This window comes from Ursus maritimus, unplaced genomic scaffold (assembly GCF_017311325.1).
Source record: "Ursus maritimus isolate PB19 unplaced genomic scaffold, ASM1731132v1 scaffold_2, whole genome shotgun sequence".
Lineage (NCBI taxonomy): Eukaryota > Metazoa > Chordata > Mammalia > Carnivora > Ursidae > Ursus > Ursus maritimus.
Window position 1 is genome coordinate 4,888,140 of NW_024424452.1, and position 26,307 is coordinate 4,914,446.

At 44.8% G+C, this 26,307-nt stretch overlaps 1 protein-coding gene across 2 annotated transcripts; it reads left to right on the plus strand.

The window, feature by feature from the left end:
* The first annotated feature begins 7,476 nt into the window (after window positions 1-7,476).
* Window positions 7,477-26,030, plus strand: FAM220A (family with sequence similarity 220 member A). 2 transcript variants are annotated; one of them, XM_008698331.2, is made up of 2 exons: window positions 7,477-7,614; window positions 24,228-26,030. In XM_008698331.2, exon 2 carries the CDS (start codon window positions 24,308-24,310, stop codon window positions 25,103-25,105), a length of 798 nt encoding a protein of 265 aa, XP_008696553.1. In that variant the 5' UTR covers window positions 7,477-7,614; window positions 24,228-24,307; the 3' UTR covers window positions 25,106-26,030. The 2 variants fall into 2 exon arrangements, with proteins under 2 accessions (XP_008696553.1, XP_040490702.1); XM_040634768.1 differs by lacking the exon at window positions 7,477-7,614 and adding an exon at window positions 17,774-17,911.
* Window positions 26,031-26,307: the final 277 nt, after the last annotated feature.

The following is a 26,307-nucleotide window of genomic DNA, read 5'->3' on the forward strand; positions in this document are numbered from 1 at the left end:
TGATTTTGGATGTGTAGCCTCCAGAACGGTAAGAGAATACATTTGTTGTTTTGAGCTGGTTTGTGTTAATTTATGAGGTTAGCTCGAGGAAACTCATACAAGTACCATAATGTACTCAGGGATTGCCCGTACTTATTATGTTTCATACCATTGTAGCTATTACCCTTCTTGGTGCTCACATCGTCCTATTTTTGGCCACTGGGAACCTCTTTAAGTTGGCTCCTCTTGCTGACAGAACCCTAGCCGTCTATGAAAACTTCCTTGCTGTCTGGTGTGACAGGAAGGTCTGGGCTCATCTTGTACATACACTGTCTGCCCCAAATTGGGTATCTGCCTTTTAATGTGAAAACATATTTGGAGAGGTGCCTGGGTGGCTCAGTCGTTAAGCGTCTGCCTTCGGCTCAGGGTGTGATTCCAGGGTCCTGGGATTGAGCCCCGCATCAGGCTCCCTGCTCAGCGGGAAGCCTGCTTTTCCCTCTCCCACTCCCCTTGCTTGTGTTCCCTCTCTCGCTGGCTGTCTCTCTCTCAGTCAAACAAATAAATAAAATCTTTAAAACAAACAAACAAAACCCCCAAAAAACATATTTGGAGACTCCAATCTGGGGACTAGAGGTGCTCATTGCTGCTAGGCTGGTCACTCACTACTCCTTGGCTTTTTCAGTAAGTAGAGCTAGGAAATACACACACACTCACATTTTTTAAAAGATTTATTTTTTCATTTTAGAGAGAGAGAGAGAGAGAGGTGGGGGAGGGGCAAAGGGAGAGGGAGAGAGAGCCCGTTGCGGGGCTCCATCTCAGGACCCTGAGATCATGACCTGAGCCAAAACCAAGAGTTGGACGCTCAAATGACTGTGCCACCCAGGTAACCCCATGTTCATCTGAGTTCATGCCATACCTCCAATTCAAAAATTCAGGACTACAGTGTTTTTATTTAAACCCATCAAACTTAGAGGGCAGCTCCTTTCTCCATGCAAAAACTCCTTGTTCTCAACACCAACATAATTACTCATTACTATACAAACACATGGCAGTTTCGTATTGATTTTTTTATTGGTTTCAGAGGTAGAATTTGGTGATTCATCAGTTCTATATAACACCCAGTGCTCATTACATCTCCTTGATGCCCAGCACCCAATTATCCCTCCCCCACCCCAGCACCCCTCAGTTTGTTCTCCAGAGTTCAGTTTCTCCTACAGTTTGCCTCCCTCTCAATTTTCATCTTATTTTTCCTTCCCTTCCCCTATGTTCATCTGTTTTGTTTCTTAAATTCCACATACGAGTGAAATCATACAGTATTTGTCTTTCTCTGACTGACATATTTGGCTTAGCATAATACACTCTGGTTCCGTCCACGTTCCAAAAGGCAAGATTCCATTCTTTTTGATGGCTGAGTAATATTCCACTGTAGAGACAGACCACATCTTCTTTAACCATTCATCTGTTGATGGGCATCTGGGCTCTTTCCATAGTTTGGCTAGTGTGAACATTGCTGCTGTAAATATTGGGGTGCACGTGCCCCTTCGAATCACTGTATGCTTTGGATAAAAACCTAGTAGCGCAATTGCTGGGTCAGAGGGCAGCTCTATTTTTAACTTTTTGAGGAAACTCCATACTGTTTTCCAGAGTGGCTGCACCAGTTTGCATTCCCACCAGCAGTGTAAGAGGAATGGTTCCCCTTTCACCACATCCTCGCCAACGTCTGTTGTTTCCTGACTTGTTAATTTTAGCCACTCTGGAAACACAAAGCAGTTTCAGAATAACAATATCAATGGCACCATCAACAATACGATTACTGAAAATGATTTAGGAGTTGTGTATGGCCAGATTATAGCTGTAATGTTTCTTGGAATGGTTCCTCTCTGTGTTATGCTATCTACCGGATACACAGTTTCATCTGTTTCTTTTGCTTTTGAGTTTTAGAGATTAAAATTTTTTTTTTCAAGATTTTATTTATTGAGGGGCGCCTGGGTGGCACAGCAGTTAAGCGTCTGCCTTCGGCTCAGGGCGTGATCCTGGCGTTATGGGATCGAGCCCCACATCAGGCTCCTCTGCTATGAGCCTGCTTCTTCCTCTCCCATCCCCCTGCTCGTGTTCCCTCTCTCACTGGCTGTCTCTATGTCTGTCAAATAAATAAATAAAATCTTAAAAAAAAAAGATTTTATTTATTGAGAGAGAGACAGAGCACGAGCAAGGGGTAGGGTAGAGGGAGAGAGAGAGAGACTCTCAAGCAGACTCTGTGCTGAGCCCCACGTGGGGCTCGATCCCATGACCCTGAGATCATGACCTGAACCAAAATCAAGAGTTGGTGGCTTAACCTACTGAGCCACTCAGGCACCCTGATTTTTAAAAGCACTTTAAAACAAATGTATGGTTTATCCTTTTATTTAAAGAATAAACCAAAGGCCCTCCCAACCTCCCACATACATGCATATATGTATAAATATGTATATACACCCATATATGTATACGCACACGTGTGTATATTTTTATATATGCATGTGTACGTATGCACACACACATATCTGTGCATACTTTTGTCCTTATTTTTTCTTCACTTAAGAATGACTGCGTAGGGGCGCCTGGGTAGCGCAGTCGTTAAAAGCGTCTGCCTTCGGCTCAGGGCATGATCCCGGCGTACCAGGATCGAGTCCCACATCGGGCTCCTCCGCTGTGAGCCTGCTTCTTCCTCTCCCACTCCCCCTGCTTGTGTTCCCTCTCTCTCGCTGGCTGTCTCTCTGTCACATAAATAAATAAAATCTTAAAAAAAAAAAAAAAAAAGAATGACTGCGTACTAGCACTGTGTCATTGATTCACATTGACCTTAATCTGTTGAAATAATGTGAGTGCCTGGAAAGGGCCCTTCAGTGAGAGACTGGAGACTTGAATTTTCCTATAATGGCAATGAAGCTCTGGTCTTTACATTCACCCCACCCTTCCAAGTTTCCACGGGAATGAGCAAAGGAATATAAATTATTTCTGACCAACATTTTGGATCATTTGTGTCCATCCTCTCTTCCAGCAACATAATCAAGTTGTCTCATTTTTCAGGTTGCTTGTGATCCATAGTTAAATATTATTATATTTTGGGTAACTATATTTTTTTGGTAACCTTATATTTTTTCATTTTCCTTACTTTTTATTACATCGAGAGCCTCAAAATTGGAATCTCTCTCTTTTTCTCTTTTTAAGGAAGATCTACCCCCAACGTGGGCTTGAGCCCATGACCCTGAGGTCAAGAGTCACATGCTCTACCGACTGAACCAGCCAGGTGCCTCTAATAAAACGATTATTGGGGCACCTGGGTGGGTCAGTCGGTGAAGCGTCTGCCTTTGGCTCAGGTCATGATCCCAGGGTCCTGGGATGGAGTCCCTCATCGGGCTCCGTGCTCAATGGGGAGCCTGCTTCTCCCTCTCCCTCTGCCTGCCGTTCCCCCTGCTTGTGCTCTCTCTCTCTCTCCCTGTCAAATAAATAAATAAATAAATAAAATCTTAATAAAATAAAATAAAATGCTTATTAATGGAGCCACTAAACTTGTATTCTAAGGACTCAAGGGCCCTGAGCATGAAAATAACTACGACCTTCTGGGTGCCCTCTATCGTCCCAGGACAGTGCCAGATACTGTGCACACTTGCTCTCCTTTATTTCTCACCAATACCCTGCAGGATGGGTGTCCTTACCCTCATTTTACAGAACCAGGTCATGGGGCTAAAAGAAGATGCTGAATGTGAAACCCTGCTTCCCTGTGCTTTTCTCATCAGGTGAAGCTGGAAAGAAAAAAGACGACTATTTCTTTCACCTGAGTTGCTGCTCTAACCGCAGGAGGGAAGATTGTAGGCAAGTCACCTGGATTCTCTTGATCCAGCCTTACTAAAATCCTTTTCCTATTTGCCTTGGTGTCTTTTCTCCTCTCTCCTCTCTCTCTCTCTTTAAAGATTTTATTTATTTATTTGAGAGGGCACAGGATGAGCAGGGGGAGTGGGAGAGGGAGAAGCAGACTCCTGGCTGAACAGGAGCCTGACTTGGGGCTTGATCCCAGAACTCTGGGATCATCACCTGAGCCACAGGCAGATGCCCAACGCACCCCTCTCCTACAACCCCTATGTACCCCTATGGAAATACATTCTACATTGACTTATAATTAATTCTGCCTGCTTCTCAGATTATAATTAGCAGAATGTCTTCCCAGAGATGCCAGAAAATTGGGGTTGAGTTAAATGTTAAGTCAGGAGGCTAGACTAATTTACCAGCCCGCTCTACAGTTCAGAACTAGTTAACCTTGATATATATTAAACCTCAAATCTTATTAGCATTCCTTTGTGTTCTCTTTGACCTCCCATTACGTCTAATTACAGAAGGCTTTTTACCTTACTCGGTGTAGTTTTGTGGTGATGTTGTTTGCCATTGTTTATGGCACCTGAAAGGCTTGTTAAAAATGCCTCACTGGGGACGCCTGGGTGGCTCAGTCAGTTAAGCATCTGCCTTTCACTCAGGTCATGATCCCCGGGTCCTGGGATCGAGTCCCACATCAGGCTCCTTGCTCAGCAGGAAGCCTGCTTCTCCCACTGCCTGCTGCTCCCCCTGCTTGTGCTCGCTTGCTCTTTCTCTCTCTGACAAATAAATAAAATCTTTAAAAAAAAAATTAAAAAAAATAAAAATGCCTCATTGCCTCAATGGCATTTAGAGAAAAAGAAATGAGTAACCAGGAAGGAGATATATATATATATATATAATCTCGCATCCCTGCAGCCCATCTGGTCTTTCAACATACTTCTAATAAACAGCCCTGCCAAATCTCCACCAGTGAAAATCTTCTCAGGCCTAAAAATAAATTCAGCTGATCTTGAAACCTGTTCACAGATTGTCAGACTGATTTTGTGTCTTTGGCAAATTTTCCACTGAAGACTCTAGCCTTCAAAAATCTTTAAATTATTTTTCTAAATACTGTATAAAGAAGTGTTCGTTTTGCTTTTTGGGGAGGATCGCTCGAATGACGATGATAATTCAGCAGTACGTGTTCTGCATCAAGACAGCATCCACTGAGCGCTGAGAGGAAAAAATAGCATACAAAAAAAAGGGAAGGAGCTTTTTATAGCAGCAATAAATGTGGCAAAATCTAATGCTGCAAAAATAAGGGGAACTGAAGATTTGTGCACATACTTTGAAAAATATTATTTTACTAACAACAAAATGAGTCAAAAGCTAAAAACCCTGAAATAACTATTTAAAATGGTCTTGGCCTGAAACACGATGGCTAGTAAATACAATATTATGAGCATCAAAAAGTACAATTCTTCCTTTTTTTTTTCAAGATTAAAAAAAATTTTTTTTTAAGTAATCTCATCCAAGGTGGGGCTTGAATTCACAACCCTGAGATCAAGAGCCCCATGCTCCACCAACTGAGCTGACCAAGCGCCCCCCCAAAAAGTACAATTCTTCTTACACAGTCGATATTTAAAGAAAAATGATAATGGTAAATAATAGTCATAATGACAATACTGGAAGTGTTCTCTGTGATTTAAAATCTTTGGATTATAGATGAGTAAAGTGAAAAAAAAATTTTTAAATGATCTTGAATGTGAATTTCTTTCAGGGCAGAGAATTTTACTTTATTTTATTTCATTTATTTGTTTTTAATTTTTAAATAAAGATTTTATTTATTTATTTGTCAGAGAGAGAGAGAGTGAGCACAAGCAGGGGGAGCAGCAGTCAGAGGGAGAAACAGGCTCCCCACGGAGAAAGGAGCCCAAGGTGGGACTCCATTCCAGGACCCCAGGATCATGACCTGAGCAGAAGGCAGAGGCTTAACCAACTGAGCCACCCAGGTGCTCCTGAATGACTTTTTTTAAGATTTATTCGACAGAGATAGAAACAGCCAGCGAGAGAGGGAACACAAGCAGGGGGAGTGGGAGAGGAAGAAGCAGGCTCATAGCGGAGAAGCCTGATGTGGGGCTCGATCCTATAACGCCGGGATCACGCCCTGAGCGGAAGGCAGACGCCCAACCGCTGTGCCACCCAGGCGCCCCCTGAATGACTTTTTTTTTTTTTAAAAAGATGTATTTATTTATTTGAGAGAGAGAGAGAGCACCAGAAGGAGGGGCAGGGGGAGAGGAAGAGAAACTCCAGCAGACTTGGCATTCACCAGGGAGTGCATGGGCCTGAATCTCACAAACCCGAGACCACGACCGGAGACCAGGACCCAGGGGAAACCAAGAGTCAGACGAGCTACCAACTGGGCCACCCAAGGCGCCCCTTAAATGACTTCTAAAAGTGATTATTACTGCAAACCCATTTTAGGGCAAAGCATTTTTACATTCAAATTTTCACACTTTCTTAAAGGACTTAGGATTTGCATTTAATTTTATCAATGAAACTCTTTTTTCCTCACCTGTACCAAATTCCCAGACTTTCACTGGTGGGCAGTAGTAGACGTGAAATGCTTTGTCTGAGACTAGAAATAAGGTATCTACCTTTACGCCACGCAAATCGTTGACAGAAATCTATATGCCGAAGTAGGAACGTAAAAATTCATTGTAAAAAAAAAAAACACAACCCAAAACACGGAATATTAGAAGTTTTGGAAGTTTCAGTATTTTTGTTTTTTTCATTAGCATATCAATTAATACCATAATTATTAAAGATTATATTTCATATAAGTCAACACTGAACAACAATGGCTGGAGTCCTGAAACATCTACATGGCTAGCATGTTTTGCCCCTTGGCCCCAGGAAGCGTCCCTTTGTTTGCTTTTTATAATTGTGGTTAGATACACATAACATAAAACTTGCTGTTTTAACAGTTTTAATTTTGATTGATTTATTTAGGTGCAAAAATGTAATTTTATTAAAGCACGGGGACAGGACCCGTGGGCAGAAAGAGCTGCCTATTTTAACAATTTTTAAATGTACAGTTCCCCGTTATTAAATAGGACATTCACATTGTACAATCTAATTCAAATTCACGGTTCCCCTTCTCGTTTGTTTTAATTTTCCGGCTTACCATTAGGGGGCAGACAGAGACAACGCATCCGCTGCTCTGAGGGAGCATCCCGCTCTGCGGGAGCATCCCGCCCCGCCTCGCCCACGCATGCGCATCTCACCTGCGGAAGGTGACAAGGGGCGGGGTAGGTGGCGGGACAGAGGTACGCAGGCGCGGCGCGGGCATTGTGACGTCAAGCCGCACGGCCGGGCTTGGAACAGGCGGCGGCTCGCGGAGGCGCTTTCCCGAGTGTGACGCGCGGACTCTCCTCCCCGCCGCCCGCCCGCCCCCGACCTCGCCGCCGCCTCCCTCGCTCCCTCAGCGCGCCGAGCGCGGCCCAGCGGCCGGGGCGGAGGCCCGGGGGCGACGCGGCGCCGAGAGGGCGGGCGGGCTTCGGGGCGCCGGGCAGCCGGGGTCCGCGGCGGGTCGGTGCGCGGCGGGCGCCGGTCTATATGGCGGCGGCTCTGTCGGGCCTGGCTGTCCGCCTCTCGCGCTCGGCCGCCGCCCGCTCTTATGGGGTCTTCTGCAAGGGGCTGACCCGCACGCTGCTCATCTTTTTCGACCTGGCCTGGCGGCTGCGCATCAACTTCCCCTACCTCTACATCGTGGCTTCCATGATGCTCAACGTACGCCTGCAGGTGAGTGAGCCGCGCCCGCCCTGCCCCTTTCCCCGGTCCCTCTCCCCCGACCTTCCCCGAGTGCCGGTCCGCCCAGTGCGGTCCGGCCCATCCCGCCCGGGACGGCGAGGATGCTGACAGGAGCTGCCAAGCTGGATGCTGAGTGTATGCCAGGCAGCGTGCATTTCTTCTGCAACCCCACGGGAGGAAAACCCGCTGAGGTTATTGTTGTCCCCGTTCTGCAAACGAGGCTGGGGGCGGGGTGGAGCGGCTTGCCCCGGCAGAGAGCCTACAGCTGGGGCGTGGGGTCCGCGGGGATGGTGGATGCTGGCACCGGTGGGAAAGCCCTGAAGAGGAAATTTTGCCCAGAAAATTATTACATGGTTGGGTTTGCGAGATGGGTTTGTGGTTGACTTTGCTAGTTCCCAAACTTTACAAAGCTTTTCAACAAATTATTTCTGAAACTTAAAATGGGTTAGTGTTTTGATGGATGTATTTTATTTATCTTGGAGTGGAAGTGGGGTGAGGCTGAAGATGAGGGAAAATGAAATGGAAGAGGCAGAGATGCAAAAGGTTTCAGAGCCCCGAAACTATTCAGATGTGAGAAAGTAGATACAACCAGCACCTTGGAGATCACCTTTGCTGTAAATGACATTCCTTCATCCCTTGAATTATAGATGCCTTTTTTTTTTTTAGTGAGATGAAAAGTTGTCAGATGGAGAATTTCCCTTTGTAAGTGTATCATAGATGGCCAAATGCTGAGCTCCCGTTGGATTCTATTTACACATCTTGGAGTGCTTGGCACAGGCTTTGACGCAGGAGGGACAGGTTCCTGCCCTCCCCGAGCTAACGGGTTGACAGTACTTGTGTTGCTCCCTGGTGTGCAAAATGAGGAAGCCTGAGTGCTAAGACCAGGCCTGTTGAGACCATGCAGGTGTTGTCCTTTTTGTCCTCTCTGGTTTGGTTGTATCAGGATGGAATTGTCTCTGCGCCTCGACCCTTAGGTTTTTTGGTGCCTGTCACTGGTGATGGCAGGCTACGTAAAACCAATTCTTGATCAAAATTGTGTTAAGGTGAGATGAGAGGAATCTGCCTTTCTATTTTAAGATCAAAATTGGGATACTTCTAATGTGAACAAGGGCTTCTGGCATCCCTAAGTTAAGGTACCAGACTGGAAGAGTGGAAAACTGAAATATCTTTCCAGTAGGTGGTATGAACGAGTCAGAGGTGATGGGTATGGGGGTTGGGGGAAGCCAGAAAACCTGTGCTCTAGCCAGTTGCCACTAGCCAATGGTTGTTTGCCAGATCTAGTGATTTTTCAAGAGAAATTGGAAATACTGATTTTTAGATACCAAATTAACTCAAGTTTTAAGAAAGTAAACTGTAGCCAAAGCAAGTCTGTAGGCTGTATTTGACTCCCCCCGCCATCCTACTTTGGAACTTTTTGTCTAGAATTGCATTAATGCTTTGCCAGTCACATGTAGAATTACAAGAACTACTGTAAGAGTGGGGCGCCTGGGTGGCTCAGTCGTTAAGCATCTGCCTTCGGCTCAGGTCATGATCCCAGGGCTCTGGGATCGAGCCCCACGTTGGGCTCCCTGCTCAGCGGGAAGCCTGCTTCTCTGTCTCCCACTCCCCCTGCTTGTGTTCCCTCTCTCACTGTCTCTCTGTCAAATAAATAAATAAAATCTTTAAAAAAAAGAACTACTGTAAGAGAAAACCTGGTACATAATGTTAAAAATTACCGTGTTTTGAAAAAAAAAATTACCGTTGTCATACGTCCATTTAACTATGTATGACTACCCTCTGGTCCAAACTACCGTTATCGCTCACCTGGACCATCTGTTTCCACCAGGCAGTAGAGGTCTTTTTTTTTTTTTTTTTTTAAACATAGGTGTCATTTCCCACAAAACAACAGAATAAAACTGCTTCTCATTGCAGACAGAATACACTTCACATATTTTTATTCTGCAGATCTGGCTTTTGTTTACCTCTCTTAACATCTCACTTGGGTTGCTTCTTGGTTATTGTTCTTTCTCACAGTTTCCTTACTACTCTCTGCATATCTGCCCCTGGGCATTTGCATAAGCTGTTCTTCCTTTGGTTCAGTCCTTTGGTACAGTCTCACACTTCAGTTCTGATTTCAGAGAGGACTTGCATGATCACCATATCCGTATGATCTTGCACTTCTGCTCTCTTCATTGCAAGAGTACCGAAGGCTGGCTTGTTCCACAGGCAATAAGGAATAAAGGACTCCATTTCTAATGTGATGCTTAGGGTTTCCACATCTCACAGTTGTTTGTAGTTGTTTGAGTATCTCAGGAACTGTTATTCAAGTACAAATTTCATAACAGGAATTTGCATCGTAATGACTGAGGGTAGATGCATTTGGGAGGAGGGAAATTAGCTTTATTTGGAGTGGTTTGGGCAGTCAGAAGGGCTCAGTGCGCACCAATCCCAAAAGCCTGTGATGAGTGACTTGGTGTACTTGACGTGGGGTAACAGTCCAGGTGCAGCACAGCTGTAGAGAAGCCCAGAGCTGAGCTGTAGGAGTAGTGTGTGGGCTTGTTCAGTCAGGTCGGGTGAGGTGGGGGCGGGGGAGGCACAAAGTGGTCACCAGGTACGTTGGGGGCGGGCAGGCTAAGAACTGTGTGAGGATCTCTAGGTTGGATTTCGGGCTTGATCCAGTGTGCGGCGGCAGTCATTTCCTCTGCTGAGGCGGGGAGAGGGTGGGAGCAGGGTATCTCTCTTCTTCACTGTGATAGTTAAGCTGCTACTTGAAATGCCCCTGCAGGGTTAGAGTTTCTGTTCATTTGTGGAAAATCACTAATTAAATTAACCAGATTTAAGGGTTTAATTACTCTGGCCTCTTGTAAACGGAAGTGCCGTGGGAAATAGAATCTGAGCAAGAGGACAGCTGCGGTCGCTGCCTTTTTACTCACCCCACTGTGTCCCCAGTCTCTTCGTGGTGGCTGCTGGAATAAAGGATGCTGTGTCCCACATGTTTACATAGGACCCCTGCGTCATTTGTTTGTAGACCTTTTCAGGCAGTTGATACCTCTTTAATATGCAAGATGATTAAATAAGAAAATAGGTGGAAAAGGGCTTTATTTTTTTTTTTTTTAAGATTTTATTTATTTATTTGACAGAGATAGAGACAGCCAGCGAGAGAGGGAACACAAGCAGGGGGAGTGGGAGAGGAAGAAGCAGGCTCATAGTGGAGGAGCCTGATGTGGGGCTCAATTCCGGAACGCCGGGATCACGCCCTGAGCCTTTTTTTTTTTTTTTTTTTAATGATTTTTTATTATATTATGTTAGTCACCATACAGTACATCCCCGGTTTCCGATGTAAGGCTCGATGATTCATTAGTTGTGTATAACACCCAGTGCACCATGCAATACGTGCCCTCCTTACTACCCATCCCCAGCTTATCCCATTCCCCCACCCTCCTCCCCTCTGAAGTCCTCAGTTTGTTTCTCATAGTCCATAGTCTCTCATGTTTCATTCCCCCTTCTGATTACCCCCCTTTCTTTATCCCTTTCTTCCCCTACTGATCATTCTAGTTCTTATGTTCCATAGATGAGAGAAATCATATGATAGTTGTCTTTCTCTGCTTGACTTATTTCACTTAGCATTATCTCCTCCAGTGCCGTCCATGTTGTAGCAAATGTTGAGAACTCGTTCTTTCTGATAGCTGAGTAATATTCCATTGTATATATGGACCACAACTTCTTAATCCAGTCATCTGTTGAAGGGCATCTCGGCTCCTTCCACGATTTAGCTATTGTGGACATTGCTGCTATGAACATTGGGGTGCATATGGCCCTTCTCTTCACTACGTCTGTATCTTTGGGGTAAATACCCAGTAGTGCAATGGCTGGATCATAGGGTAGCTCAATTTTTAACTTTTTAAGGGACCTCCACACTGTTTTCCAGCCTGGCAGTACCAACCTGCATTCCCACCAACAATGTAGGAGGGATCCCCTTTCTCCACATCCTCTCCAACAATTGTTGTTTCTTGCCTTGTCTATTTTTGCCATTCTAACTGGCGTAAGGTGGTATCTCAGTGTGGTTTTGATTTGAATTTCCTTGATGGCTAATGATTTTGAACATTTTTTCATGTGTCTGTTAGCCATTTGTATGTCTTCATTGGAAAAGTGTCTGTTCATTTCTTCTGCCCATTTTTTGATTTGTTTATTTGTTTCTCGTGTATTGAGTTTGAGAAGTTCTTTGTAGATCTTGGATACCAGTCCTTTATCTGTAGTGTCATTTGCAAATATATTCTCCCATTCCGTGGGCTGCCTCTTAGTTTTTCTGACTGTTTCCTTGGATGTGCAGAAACTTTTAATCTTGATGAAGTCCCATAAATTCATTTTATCTTTTGTTTCTCTTGCCTTTGGGGATGTGTCATGAAAAAGGTTGCTTTGGCCGATGTCGTAGAGGTTGTTGCCTATGTTCTCCTCTAGAATTTTGATGGATTCCTGTCTCACATCGAGGTCTTTCATCCATTTGGAGTTTATTTTTGTGTATGGTGTGAGATAGTGGTCAAGTTTCATTCTCTTGCATGTAGCTGTCCAATGGAAAAGGGCTTTATAAACCTAGGAGCTTTATCATTTTAAAAGATTGTGAGCTTAAGAAAAAAACAAATTCAAAAATTTTCGGAAAAAAAATATTGTTTGCAAGCAAGCCTTAATCTGCTAGAGTCATTAGCATCCTACTTATACAGAATCAAATACAAGGAGTAGAAAAATGAGAATTTATATGAAATACTAAATTAAAATTAGTGGGACGTCTGGGTGGCTCAGTGGGTTAAGTGTCTGCCCTCGGCTCAGGTCATGATCCCAGGGGCCTGGGATTGAGTCCAGCATGGGGCTCCTTGCTCAGCAGTAAGCCTTCTTCTCCCTCTGCCTGCCACTTCCCATCCTTGTACTCTCTCTCTCTGGCAAATAAATAAAATCTTAAAAAAAAAATAGTAAAAGCAAGATGGTGGATTGTACTGAGAACCTATGTAACCGGTTATGCCTCCAACTTTTCAGTTATGCCACCTGTGGGAAGAATCAAAAATCTTAGGCCCAGGTCACCTAGATTTATAACAATTAAAAGAGAAGGCCTCAGGGTGCCTGGGTGGCTCAGTCGGTTAAGTGTCTCACTCTTGATTTTAGTTCAGGTCATGATCTCAGGGTTGTAAGATTAAGCCCCCCCCCCATGCTGGGTATGTAGCCTACTTAAGGTCCTCTCTCCCTTTGCCCCCCCCCAAAAAAGAAGAACACCTCAAAAAATTAGAGAAAAGACATGGTGAAAGTGGATGATAGTTGTCACACTGAGCGATGTCCTTGTCTTCCGTGGCATGGGCAACGCTGCCCGGTGGTGACCAGGCCCAGGAAGCTTCCTTTGGCTCCTCCCTCTGTGAGGCCCCTCCCCTCTGCTTCTGACTGCTCTATCATAGTCTGCTTTCTGATAGACTCTCTAAGTCCACAACTCCCTGTCTTTCCATGTTCGCCTGTCACCTGAAAATCTCTATTCGTTCATTCCAATCAGGTAGAAGAGTTCAGGAGTGTAGGTGGGGTGGGAGAGCTGGCTGCCGTTCTAAATAGAGCAGGTGGGCTTCATTGATTAGGTGGCGTGTGAACAAAACCTGAAGTCAGCGGTGAGGGCTTTAACCTTGGGGCTGGGGAGATGTCTGGGTTAGAAGAGTATCTTGTTTTGTGCAGAGAAGACCCTACAGCTGGTGCAAGCCTGGTGTGTTCCAGAACAACATGAAGAAGGTGGCAGAAGATTCAGACTGAGAGGTTTAGGAACATTGAAAGGACTTTGGCTTTGACTCAGATTGCATGATCTTATGTCTGAACAATTCATAAAGTAGTAAAGATCCCAAGATCTTAGTTGCAGGGTCAAGTGCAGCTTGAAATGAGTTTTATTCTGTTGCTCGATTGGGGGGAAATTAGAGATTATTAAGAAAATGTTGTAAAAGCTTATAAGCGGGGTGCCTGGGTGGCTCAGTCGTTAGGCGTCTGCCTTCAGCTCAGGGCGTGATCCCGGCATTCTGTGATCAAGCCCCACATCAGGCTCCTCCACTAGGAGCCTGCTTCTTCCTCTCCACTCCCCCTGCTTGTGTTCCCTCTCTCGCTGGCTGTCTCTATCTCTGTCAAATAAATAAATAAAATCTTTAAAAAATAAAAAAAATAAAAGCTTATAAGCTTTGTGAAATCCTGATGAGTCAAGTCAAAAGCATCAGCCTAGTGAAGAGTTTGTTCTGGCTTCTGAGATGAGTTAAATTGCATACTTTGAGGTGATAAGTACCAAACGTGCAGGAAACATAAAAACACTGGGGAATCTTTCCATTCAAGTGAACTTTTGAAAAATTTTCAACCTATGTAAATAGGTTGAAGTTTAAAAAATTTTCATCCTGCATAAAATTTGAAAGAATTGTATCCTTGAGTTAGGTTTTTTTTTTTTTTTAAGTCTTACACAAAGTCCTGTAATGGGTCAAGCAGATACTAAAATGTGTTAGATCAATGTGTACTAATGTTAAAAGATACCAACCACATATAAAGTGAAGAAAAGTGAGGTGTCTGGGTGCCTCAGTCGGTCAGGCGTCTGCCTTTGGCTCAGGTCATGATCCCGTGTCCTCGGATCAAGCCCTGCATGGGGCTCTCTGCTCTGTGGGGAATCTGCTTTCCCTCTGCCTGCTGCTCCCTCTGCTTGTGTGTGTGCGCTCTCTCAGTCAAATACATAAATAAAGTCTTGGGGAAAAAAAGTAAAGAAAAGTAAGGTTAAAAACTGTTTTTTCATAAATGTGTTTGTTGGAGGTCGTCTGGGTGGCTCAGTGATTAAGCGTCTGCCTTCGGCTCAGGGCGTGATCCCAGGGTCCTGGGATCGAGCCGGCATAGGGCTCCCTGCTCAGCGAGGAGCCTGCTTCTCCCTCTGCCTCTGCTGGCCACTCCCCCTTGTTTGTGCTATCACACTCTTGTGCTCTCTCAAATAAATAAAATCTTAAAAAAAAAATGCGTTGGGGCGCCTGGGTGGCGCAGTCGTTAAGCGTCTGCCTTCGGCTCAGGGCATGATCCTGGCGTTCCGGGATCGAGTCCCACATCGGGCTCCTCTGCTGGGAGCCTGCTTCTTCCTCTCCCACTCCCCTGCTTGTGTTCCCTCTCTCGCTGGCTGTCTCTCTGTCACATAAATAAATAAAATCTTTAAAAAAAAAAATGTGTTTGTCTGTACCTGGGGGGAGTAGCCCTAACTCAGGAGAGAGCCTAGGCATTACTTCTCAAATGATCTGTGGAGAAGGACTCATGGTTCTTTACTTCCACAGACAGAGCAGCTTATGAACGACAGACATTTATTTCCCACAGTTCTGGAGGCTGGAAAGTCCTAGATCAAGGCACCCACATAGTCAAGCCCTCGTGAGAGTCCAGATTCCTAGCAGGTGCCTTCTTGCTTGTCCTCTCATAGTCGAAGGGGGTGGGGTCTCTGTGGGGCCGCTTTGTAAGAACACTAATCCCATTCGTGAAGGCTCTACTCTCATGACCTACACACTTCCCAGAGGCTTCACCTCCTTAATACCACCATCTTCAGGTTAGAGTTTCCGCATATGAATTTGGGGGGACATTCAGACCATAGCACCTTCTGTTAGTTTGTTAGGGCCGATAAAAATGAATTGCTTTCACATGGAAAAGGGCAGCATTTGCTTGAGATTCTCTTTCTCCCCTCCCCCATTCACTGGCGTGCACGTGTGTTCTCTCTCTCTCTCTCTCTCTCTCTTGAATAAATCCTTGATTAAAAAAAAAAGTTACATGCTCTTCCCACTAAGCCAGCCAGGCACCCTTCTGAGTGTTCTTTTTTTTTTTTTTTTTAAGATTTTATTTATTTATTCGACAGAGATAGAGACAGCCAGCAAGAGAGGGAACACAAGCAGGGGGAGTGGGAGAGGAAGAAGCAGGTTCATAGCGGAGGAGCCTGATGTGGGGCTCCATCCCAGATTGCCGGGATCACGCCCTGAGCCGAAGGCAGACGCTTAACCGCTGTGCCACCCAGGCGCCCCTAGAGTGTTCTTAATTCTGTTCTTATATGATCACAGTAACAAACTGGGGGACGGGGGAACATGGGACGGTGGCTCCTACCTTTGTGAAGACTTTGGCTTGTAGTCTGAGTGAAGTGGGAGATATTTCACTGAGATGGGACTTAATGTGATTTACTTTTTTGAAGGATTATTTTTTTAAAGCTTTATTGGAATATTCAAATATACACAAAAATAGAGTAGTATAATGAACCATATATATATGTATGTGTATATATACACACATATCTATATTTCCATCACCCCTTTTCAGTAAGGATCAACTCTTTGCTAATCTTGTTTGATCTCTTTCCTCAAGCCTATGCCATCTTCATCTCCTCACCCCACACTGAAGTATTTTTAACAAAATTCAAACCAGGATGGATCACTTTTTTGGTTTTTTTTTACTTTTTACTCTGAAATGATTTGACTTAGAGAAAGGTTGCAAAAATAGTGCAGAGAGCTCCCATAGGCCCTTTACCCACCTTCTACGGCCAGAGGCTAACTCTGCCACAGCACAGTTAAAAACTCAGAGATGAACAATGGTCCGATACATTGGGGTTTCACCAGGTTTTCCCACTGTGTCCTTTTCCTGCATTTAGTTGCCCCGTGTCCTCCAGTCTATGACACTTCCACAGCCTCTTCTTGTCTTTTATATCCATCAGTTGGGCATTCAGGCTGTTCTCACTTTTGGCTATTACGAGTGAGTAATGCTGCTAGGAGCATTCACGTATAAGGTTTGTATGGACATGATTTCATTTCTCTTGGATATAGGAGTGGAATTGCTAAGTCATATGGTAATCTTGTGTTTAACCATTTCGGAAGGATCACTGTTACTGCACTTCGGAGTTGAGGGTGGAAGCAGGCAGACTCTGGGGAGTGGGGAGGGAGGGACACCGTGGTGACTCCTGATCAGGGCCCCAGCAGGGGAGATGCTGGAAGTGGTTGGCTTGTGGGTGTATATTGTTGTTTGAGCCAACACGCCTTCCTTACGTACTTACGTGGTATGTCAGAGAAAGACTGGTTCACATTTCTTTTTTTGTGTGTGAACTACCCATATTCTTTACCCATTTTTCTGTTGATTGTTGATGGTCTTAATTTCTTAGAACCTTATATCTGTTAGGTAACAGTTGAAAAGTGGTTTATTTTTATTTTTTTAGTTATTATGTTTTGACTTTGCTTATGGTCTATATTTGACATACTGAACTTCCTTAATTTTTAAAAAAATCTTGTTTGTTTCTTTCTTTTAAGTAATCTCTGCACCCAACATGGGGCTTGAACTCTCAACCCTGAAATCAAGAGTGGCATGTTCTACTGACTGAGGCAGCCAGGCACCCCTGATGTTTATTTTTATGTAGTCAAATTTAACAATCTTTTTTGACTTTAGGTTTGCCCTAGTTAGAAGGCCTTCCCAGGGGTGGCTGGGTGGTTCAGTCAGTTAAGCGTCTGCCTTCGGGTCTGGTTGTGATCCTGGCGTCCTGGGATTGAGTCCCGAATCCAGCTCCCTGCTCGGCTGGGAGTCTGCTTCTCCTCTAACTCGGCCGCTCCCCCTGCTTGTGCGCATGCTGTCTCTCTCTCTCTCTCTCTCTGGCAAATAAATAAATAAAATCTTAAAAAAAAGGGGGGGGGGCTTCCCAACTCTTAGGCTACGAGGAATTCCACCCTATTTTATCCTGGTTTAAGAAAAGGTATGTGTGTGTGTTTATGAATCTCCTGTGATATGTATCCAAATTGCACTGCCGTGAAACCATGTGAATGACATTTTTGTCTATGAGTGTATGTTAACTAGAAAGTAGGCTTCAGGAAGAGCCCTGTTTGTCCTAACACCAGTGCCTGGCCCAGGGTAGGAGCTCAGTGAACACTTCCTGATTGAATCTGTAGCAGAAAATCGTAGGAGTAGAGTCCTGAAGGAAAACTTATTCGCATTTGTAAATAATTTTAAAAGTTAAAATGCTCTGCATTCACTGTCGGCCACTGCAGCCTGGGCCTCGGCTTCTCCTCCACGGAAACACGCGGTCTGTTGAGGCCACTGCCATGTTGCCATCCAGTGGTCACTCCTGCGTCTTCTGCTTCACAGAACCCCCAGCCCCATTTTGTGGTTCGTTCCCTAAAACGCTCTTGATGATGATGATGGTAGCTGCTGTTTATGGAACGCTGGTCAGAGAAGATGCCAGGTGTTCACACAGTGAGTTCCCACAGCACGCTGAGGACAGAGGATGGCCTGAAGACAGCCCACGTCTGAGCGCACCTTTAGCAGGCAGGTGAGAGAAGGAGGAAACAGGGTGGTGGCTAGCAGGAGTTGCACAACTGGCTTTTTAAGGGCAGGTTTGATTCGGATGTGCTGAATGATTGGTCATAGGAACTCAGCACTCTTAGTGTTTCCTGTGGTTATGATTCAGCTGAATGTGGAGGTGACTGAGTTGTTCCTGTTTCTCATCCTCTGAGCTGGGTAGCACCCCCTTTTTTTTAAGTCTTATTATTTTTTTAAATTTTGTTTTGTATTTCCTTAAGTAATCTCAACACCCAGCATGGGGCTTGAACTCACGATCCCGAGATCAGGAGTTACATACATGCTCTATGGACTGCGCCAGCCAGGTGCCCTATGCTGGGCAGCAATGTGAGGAATGTATTTTGGTCACCTCCTCAGTCTGATTGTTTTCATCATGAGCACAGTGATGTATACTGACGATCACATCTGGAAGCTCTGGAAGCCAGGCGAGGTCCACATGGGCCTGGAGCCTGTTTGCAACCCATTGTGAGGCAGGACCCCACTCTAAGTGCATTGTTTTCCCAACCCTCCTCTTTGAGCTATGTCTTCTTCCCAGCCCCCTTTGGGAATAGCCTTGCCAGCTGGCTTTCAGAAGCATAGAGGCCAGGTTATTTTTAGTTTACAGAGCAGTGTATCCAGACTGTCGGGTCCCTGAGGCCATTAATAGCTCAGGTTGGAGAAGGTAAGGTGACAGCAGTCCAAGAGGTCGCAGCTGCCTAATTGGGTCAGGCCTATTGTCATGCAGCAGGTCAGCTGCCTCCAGCAGGCTGGGATTTTTGTGGAGGATGATTTCTCCTGTCTGCACCGGAGATCATGGACACACCCAGATAATCTTGTTTCCCTTGCACATCACCCCTCTGGTTTTGGTGTTCCATTTTCAATCTTTCTTACCTTTGGGGGGGGGGTGGTATGGGGTGAGGAAGTACATTCAGGAACTTACTCCCAGCACTGCACTTTATTTTTTCTGAATCTTAGTGTCTTGAACTTCAAAATAGACTCCTTCCTTTACTCTGATGGTCTCGTGTTGGTGGATAAGTTTGTTTGCCAGAGCTTATGCTGCTTATTATTTTGTAGGCTTAACCCCCGGGGGGTGGGGGTCGAGATGAGATTTCTAGGGCTAAGGACAGTTAATTATATAATTGGGTACAATGTAATGTACCTATGTATGTAGTAGAGTGAGAATAAGTTATTAAAATATTTCACAAAGACACCACATGATTTCACTTATATGTGGAATCTAAAAAACAGAACAAACGAACAAACCAAAAAAGAAACAGACCAGTAAATACAGAGAACAGACTGATGGGTGCCAGACGGGGGTGGTGGGAGGATGGGAAAAATGGCTGAAGGGGAGTGGAAGGTACAGGCAGGCGTTCAGTTGCGGAATGAATAAGTCAGGGGCGAGGAAGGTACAGCATATATTATGGTAGTGTTGTATGGTGACAGGTGGTAGCTACGCTTGTGAGGAGAGCATCATGTACAGGGTGGCCGAGGCACTTTGTTGTACATTTGAAACTAATCTATAGTGTGTCAACTATACCTCAATAAAAAATATTTCACTTGTTTAGAAATTATTTGAAAATTATTTCTGGCTCTCAAAATGTGAGTAATGTGTGTGTCTAGTATCAGAAGTTTTGATTGGCTAGTTGAGGGATCAGAGCCACAATGTTTTCACTGACCTGAAGTATTTTTGTCAAGAGATTAGATACATAATTTACTACTGAATTTGCTTAAGAACTAGATCTTCAGTAAACAACGAAATCTAACATTACTAAATACATAATCAGCGGTAACTTAGCTAAAGTGTTTTAACACAATTCTGGAAATACTTCATCTTTCTGAACAGCACTAAGGCCTTGTATGAGGACATACTTAAAGTAGTTAGAAACTACTTTTCTTGGGGCGCCTGGGTGGCACAGCGGTTGAGCGTCTGCCTTCGGCTCAGGGCGTGATCCCAGCGTTATGGGATCGAGCCCCACATCAGGCTCCTCCGCTATGAGCCTGCTTCTTCCTCTCCCACTCCCCCTGCTTGTGTTCCCTCTCTCGCTGCCTGTCTCTCTCTGTCAAATAAATAAATAAAATCTTTAAAAAAGAAAGAAAGAAGCAAAGAAACAAACTAATTTTCCTGAGAGTTGGCACCTATTAAGTGATGTTTTTCTTCAGAATTTTTTATTTTATTATTTTTTTAAAGATTCTTAAAAATTTGTGAGAGAGAGAGCATGAGCAGGGCGAGGGGCAGAGGGAGAGGAAAAGCAGACTCCCTGCTGAGTAGGGAAGCCTGCCCGTGGGGCTCAATCCCCAGATGCTGCCTGGGATCATGACCTGAGCCATCTAGGTGCCCTTAAGAATTTTTTTTAATATCTATTTTAATATGTATTAAAAATATATTTGAGGGCATGCTCGCGCAGGCTCACTCACTCATATAAATAAAATCTAAAAAATATATACCTACACATACACATATGCATATATATGTATATATATACTTGAGAATGCTTCCATTTCAGGAAAATGTTCATTCTTAGTACATTTCGAATCAGTAAAATAAATGGAAGGTTTGAAAGAATGTGCTTTGGAAAGTTAACTTGAAAGAACTGTCCAGAGAAGTTGACTAGATTTTGACGGAGTAAACTTTGAAAGTACATTTGACCCTTGAACGATGGTAGGAGTTAGGACCGCTGTGCAGTTGAAAATCCATGTATAAATTTTGACTCCCCAAAAACCTAACTTACCAATAACAGTCAATTAACATATATATGTATATTTTTTTAAAGGTTTTATTTATTTATTTGATAGAGACAGCCAGCGAGAGAGGGAGCACAAGCAGGGGGAGTGGAGAGGAAGAAGCAGGCTCCCAGCAGAGGAGCCCGATGTGGGGCTGGATCCCAGAACCCCAGGATCACGCCCTGAGCCAAAGGCAGACGCTTAATGACTGAACCACCCAGGCGCCCCATCAATTAACATATATTTTGTGTCATATGCTGTATACTTAGAAAAAGTAATCTAGAGAAAAGAGTGTTATAAGGAAGAGAAAATATTTTACCGGACTGTACTGTATTTGTTGAAAAAGACCTGCATATAAGTGGACCCGTGCAATTCAAACCTGGGTTTTCAAGGGTCAACTGTCTTGAATTATAGCCGGAATTCACGCTTACAAGATTGCACCTCTTAAAAGTTCTCATCACGAGAAAAAAAAATGTAATGTGTGGTGATGGATGTCGACTCGTGGTGATCATTTGGCAGTATATACAGATATTGACCCATCATGTTGTACACCCGAAACTAATGTAGTGTTAGTTATAGCTCGGTTTTTAAAAAATTGCATCTTACATTTGTGTACTGCTTTATACTGTTCAAATACATTTTTATCAGTTCTGTAGTTTTTATCATATTTCATATTTTATCGTATTTCTGTCGGTAGGAAGTTTTGAGAGTGTCCTACGGATATACAGAGATGTATGTATTTATAAACTATATATTTTGCTCCACCAAAATATGGTATATATTGTAAAACTTAGAAAAAGTTAAAAAGGGGGGCGCCTGGGTGGCGCAGTCGTTAGGCGTCTGCCTTCGGCTCAGGGTGTGATCCCGGCGTTGTGGGATCGAGCCCCACATCAGGTTCCTCCGCTGTGAGCCTGCTTCTTCCTCTCCCACTCCCCCTGCTTGTGTTCCCTCTCTCGTTGGCTGTCTCTCTCTGTCAAATAAATAAATAAAATCTTTAAAAAAAAAAAAGAAAAAGTTACAAAGGGAATGGGATAAAACGAACTAGGCAGAGATCTGGTATTTTCCCCCTACTCCTTGAGGTGGGGTCACCCTGTTGAGCGACTGCTGGACTAGAAGATCGTATGAAGTTTAGAGTTGATTTGGAGCTGAGTAGGTTGTGCAGGAAACACATCTGACTGCCCTGTTTTTTGAAGCACAGGATGCTCTTAGCGTCTGTGACACGGAGTTTCTCGAGGTGCTTTGAATCTTCCTCCTTGGTGGCTGTGGGGTCCTCGCTAGATCTTGGAGATCCTGGCCTTCTGTACCTTACCATCTTCTCTTTTTTATCCACCTCCCCAAAGGTGGCGACTTCAGAATCTAGTCCCCAGCTCTGACATCACTCTTGAGCTAACAACTTTATTAATAATCCAGATGTTTGCCCAGTTCTCCCAAACTCTGTGTGTCCCCATCTGAGCTGTTTGACGTCCCTCCAGACCTGTTGCTCCTCTCTATTCCCCGTTCGTGATGCCTTCATTACCCAGAAGTGAAAGCCAGAGAAACCTGTGGTCCTCTCCCTTTCTACATCCGTCAGCCACCAAGTGGAAAAATATTTTCTCTCTCCTCTTCACCCACAGCCTCCACCCCTTCCCTGCGCTATTGGAATAGCCTCCTCATTGTCTGCTGTGATTCCTTTCCAGTCTAGCCACCACACCGCAGCCAAGGAATTAATCGGAAATGCAGATCTGGCCAATGTCTCCCGGCCAAACGTCCCTCAGTGGCTCTGCATCGCCTGCTGATGGAGGCCACGCTCCTTACTCCACGACCAGCGCCTCTCGTGAGCCCTGGTTGGCTTTGCGCCCCTCCCTTTGCTCTTTTTGCTTCTGCTTCAGCCTCTGATAATTGTTTATTTTCTTCCCAGTGTATTCTCTTTACATTTTTAAAAAATGTAACACACACACTTACCTAGCTAGTTCCCCTGGTTAGAGAAACTGCAGCTTCCTGCCCCCCATTTCTCTGTCCCCATAGCCATGCCTCTCAGCTACAGCTGGTTCTCCTTGTGCGTATTTCTCTGGCTCTGAATTGCATGCTTGTTGCTCCCTGACTCTGCGCTCTTGGGCGTCGTCTTTGTCTTCCTCTGGGAGACCAGCTGTCCTCTCTCAGGCTTCTGCCTCACGTCCCACATTTCCATCCCTCCTTTCTCCCAGCAGAGTAGTGTGTTCTCGTTAGAGTGCTCTTCCTTAGGCTGGCCTCTTAGAAAAATTGCTAAATACAGTTTATGTATTTCTTTATTTTTCATGTATTAATGCTCTGGGCTTATGGTTTTTTTTTTAAAGGAACATGGGTTAACATTTTTTTTTAACTCATCAATTAATGAGGAAACTAGTGAGATGTTATAATCAGTTTAAAGGAGAATTTAGACAAAACATACACACATATGTAATCAGGAACGCCAAAGTGAAGTACAAATGGATGTAAAAACTGGTCCATATCCACAGGATAATAATCAATTGCATTCCTCTGAACAAAATTTTTAATTTCTTTGGATAAGAAATCTTTTGCCTTCCTGTCACATTTTTTACAACTCAGAGTCATAAAGCAGCTCAGACAGGTGCAGGGCCCCGTAAACTTAGGTAACCCAAGGATGCACTGGACAGCACGCCACGTCAGCTTGTTGTTTGCCCATCTGAAGGCCCTTTCACAGCCTTTCCTGACACATCTTCGCCATTGGGGGGCATAGTGATGTCAAGGAGAGATGAATCTTGGTCACAGAAAAAGGCTGGTCCCATTAGGGTTGCAGGTGCAGCAAGAGTGTTAACCATATGGGCCACCTTGAGTTTGCTCTTGAACAACCGCTGAGGTCACATATCAACTTCTGTCCCGAAGTTTTCACACAGAATCTCGGACTGAGCTAGTCGGAGAGTAGGGAGGTAAGCCCAGGAAACTTTCTCCACCATGTTTTCACTTGTAGTACCTATAAATTCGGGTGAATTCTTCTCTTATCAAGGCTCCAAAGTTTGCTGAGGTTCCTGACCTGCCAGCCAGTGATCTTCCTTACCACCTTGAGGCTGAGATGTTGTAGGCCAGGACCCCTCCACGCTGGTTTTTCCTGGAGGGCGTTGTGGCCATTAGATCTGTAGATAATGTTGACCTTGATTCCTTAAAAGTGGCTTGTCATGCTTGAGTCACTGAGAATCATTCTCAAATAGGACACATCAGGTAGGGCCTTGGTTTGCACAACTGAGTCATCCAGTTACGCGTCCTGATTAAAGAGAGGACAGATTTTTATTGAACCCACAGAAATAACTAAATAGCTGTGAAAAGGACAAAGCCTAAGAGTGAGTGAGTGTGTGTGTGTGTGTGTGTGTGTGTGTTAAGTATTTTTAGGAAACACTGCATTAGTAAAGTACTGTTTTTTTTTTTTTAATGTTCTTTTTGTTGTGATCTCTAATTGGTAGGCTGTCATCCTGTTTTCTTTCAAAATGTAGGAATCCTTGTACCAGAGACTGTTAAAGAGATCTTCACATTTGTTAGGAAGTACTTGGTATGTGTGGCTCTTTTAAGGCTCCGTCTTCATAATAATACTTTAATTTGATTATCTCTTCCAGGTTCATATTGAGATCCACTGAAGGCCTTCCACTTACTGACAGGAGTGTCATCAGGCTCACCACGTCGGAGGATACACAGCATGAGGGACAGAGTGGGGGCTCCGGGCACCTGCCTCGGGAAGGTGCAGGGGGCCAGCAAGGACTCAGACAGGCTTCTGTATGGATTTGAAAGAGCACAGCGGGAGAGGCCTTGCGCGACAGATACGCCTTCCTCCTCCTGGACGCACACACCTGCGGCCGATGTGGCTGGAAATTCACGAAAGGAGGAGTTATCAATGGAAATGAAAAATACTCTGAGTGAGGCCAGCCTCTTGCTTCACAGCAGCAACAGTGCGCTTCCACGTTGGAAAGAATCATTACGAAGAAATTCAGCTTCCGCAGTGGGTCAGAGCAAGACTGTGCGTGTGTTCCATGCGCCCACAGAAGAGCATTTTGCTGGGGTGTCCTGCGGAGTGGGGGAAGCTCTGGTGAGGGACTGGCTGGGAGGAGGGCCCAGGGCCACCGACAGCCGCAGAGGATGGTGCCACACAGGAGAGCCTTGGGCGTCAGGACTGCCGTGCCCTCAGAAACGGTCAGAAACGGGGGTTTCTGAGGAGCAACCGCCAAGTGCTCTTCTAGAGGGGCTGGGCTTTGAGTTGGAACTGTGTGGCCTGCATTTCGTCCTGTCTGCACTGCTGCACGCACGCCCTGAAGTTTTCCTGAATGATGAGACAAAATGTGTTTTCCTTGGCCCCGCAGAGCCCCTGTTTTCAGAGCAAATGGTAGAATACAAGAAAATGCTTTCAAGTGTAAAAAGCACCTCAAACGATCTGCAGATAATACTGGGGTTACTGGCTCTACCAGCTTTTGAAATAGCAAAGCCGTTGCGCCATAGTTAAGGAGCAAGCAGAACAATAAAGATAGTGAGATTAATTTTAAAAGTTGTCTTAGAATGATTTCTTTCATGCTGAGTCTGGATGCGAACAGAAGTTCCTGCTTCAGTTTGTATGATCAGACAAACTTTAAGTGGAATTTAAACTCATGGGAAGTTGGTTTGTGTGACAGGAGATTTTTGAACATGTTTTAACTTGTGCTTGAAAGACATTCAGTATTGGGATACCATTTCAAGGAGAACATTCATAGACCCTGTAAATGTCAGGTTCAGCGTAAAGATTTAACAACATTCTTTATATGTCTTCAACGCTCATTCTAAAGGGCTCCCATCCCAGATACTGTCTCCTCAGACTGATCATCGGGTAGGAGTGGCCGTTTGTTCAAGTCAGCCCTTCCCTACTTGCTCTCGGCCCTGCCACCATTTCTGCATTCTGTAGAATAATTTCGGTCTGCAGCAAATTTGATTTCTTTTCTCACATCCCATTCCTTCCCCTTGAAATGTGGTTTAAATGGAGGCCCTATGGTGAAAGTTGCAATATTCAGTGTCCTTTTAGTATAATCCTTTCTCAAGCTAGGAGCCCTAGCTGTGTCACCAGAAATAGAAACGACCTCGAGACCACCTGCGGTAGCTCAGTCAGGGGGAGACAGACCTCGTATCGCCCCCGTAGAAAGTTTCCGGTTTCCAGGAGCAGACGTATCTCTCACACTAACATTTTTGCTGAGGTAACCCCTCTGGTGGTTGAGAACTCCGGTGAAGGTCCCTTCAGAGCATGAGTCTTTCAGGAGTCCCAAAGTAAGACTTAACCATTTTGGGGGTGACTGGTTGCTTCTCTCCGTTTGTGTGCTTACTTGCCATGTGCTGTTTTAGTGTTTGGGGAAAACGAAAAATAAAACGTGTTGTTTAGCATAATAAATGTCTTCTTTTACGTGCGTCGTCTCAGTTCACCTTGTCTTTTATCAGCGCTGTCTTCCTCATACTGAAAAGTCTTTTAGCACCGGTCCAAGTAGGCTGCTGACGGAGAAGACCGGACGCAGAGCTTGAAAGACAACCCTCGAAGCCAGGTCGGAACTCTGCTCTCACTTTCCTCCCAGGACATAGTGAGAACGTGTTGTGATCCTCTGGGGCGGCCCTCACGGTGATCATGGCCGGTGCGAAGGACGCTGTCCTGGTTGGGCAGTGAGAGCCCTGCTTAGTGGGCTCTCTGTT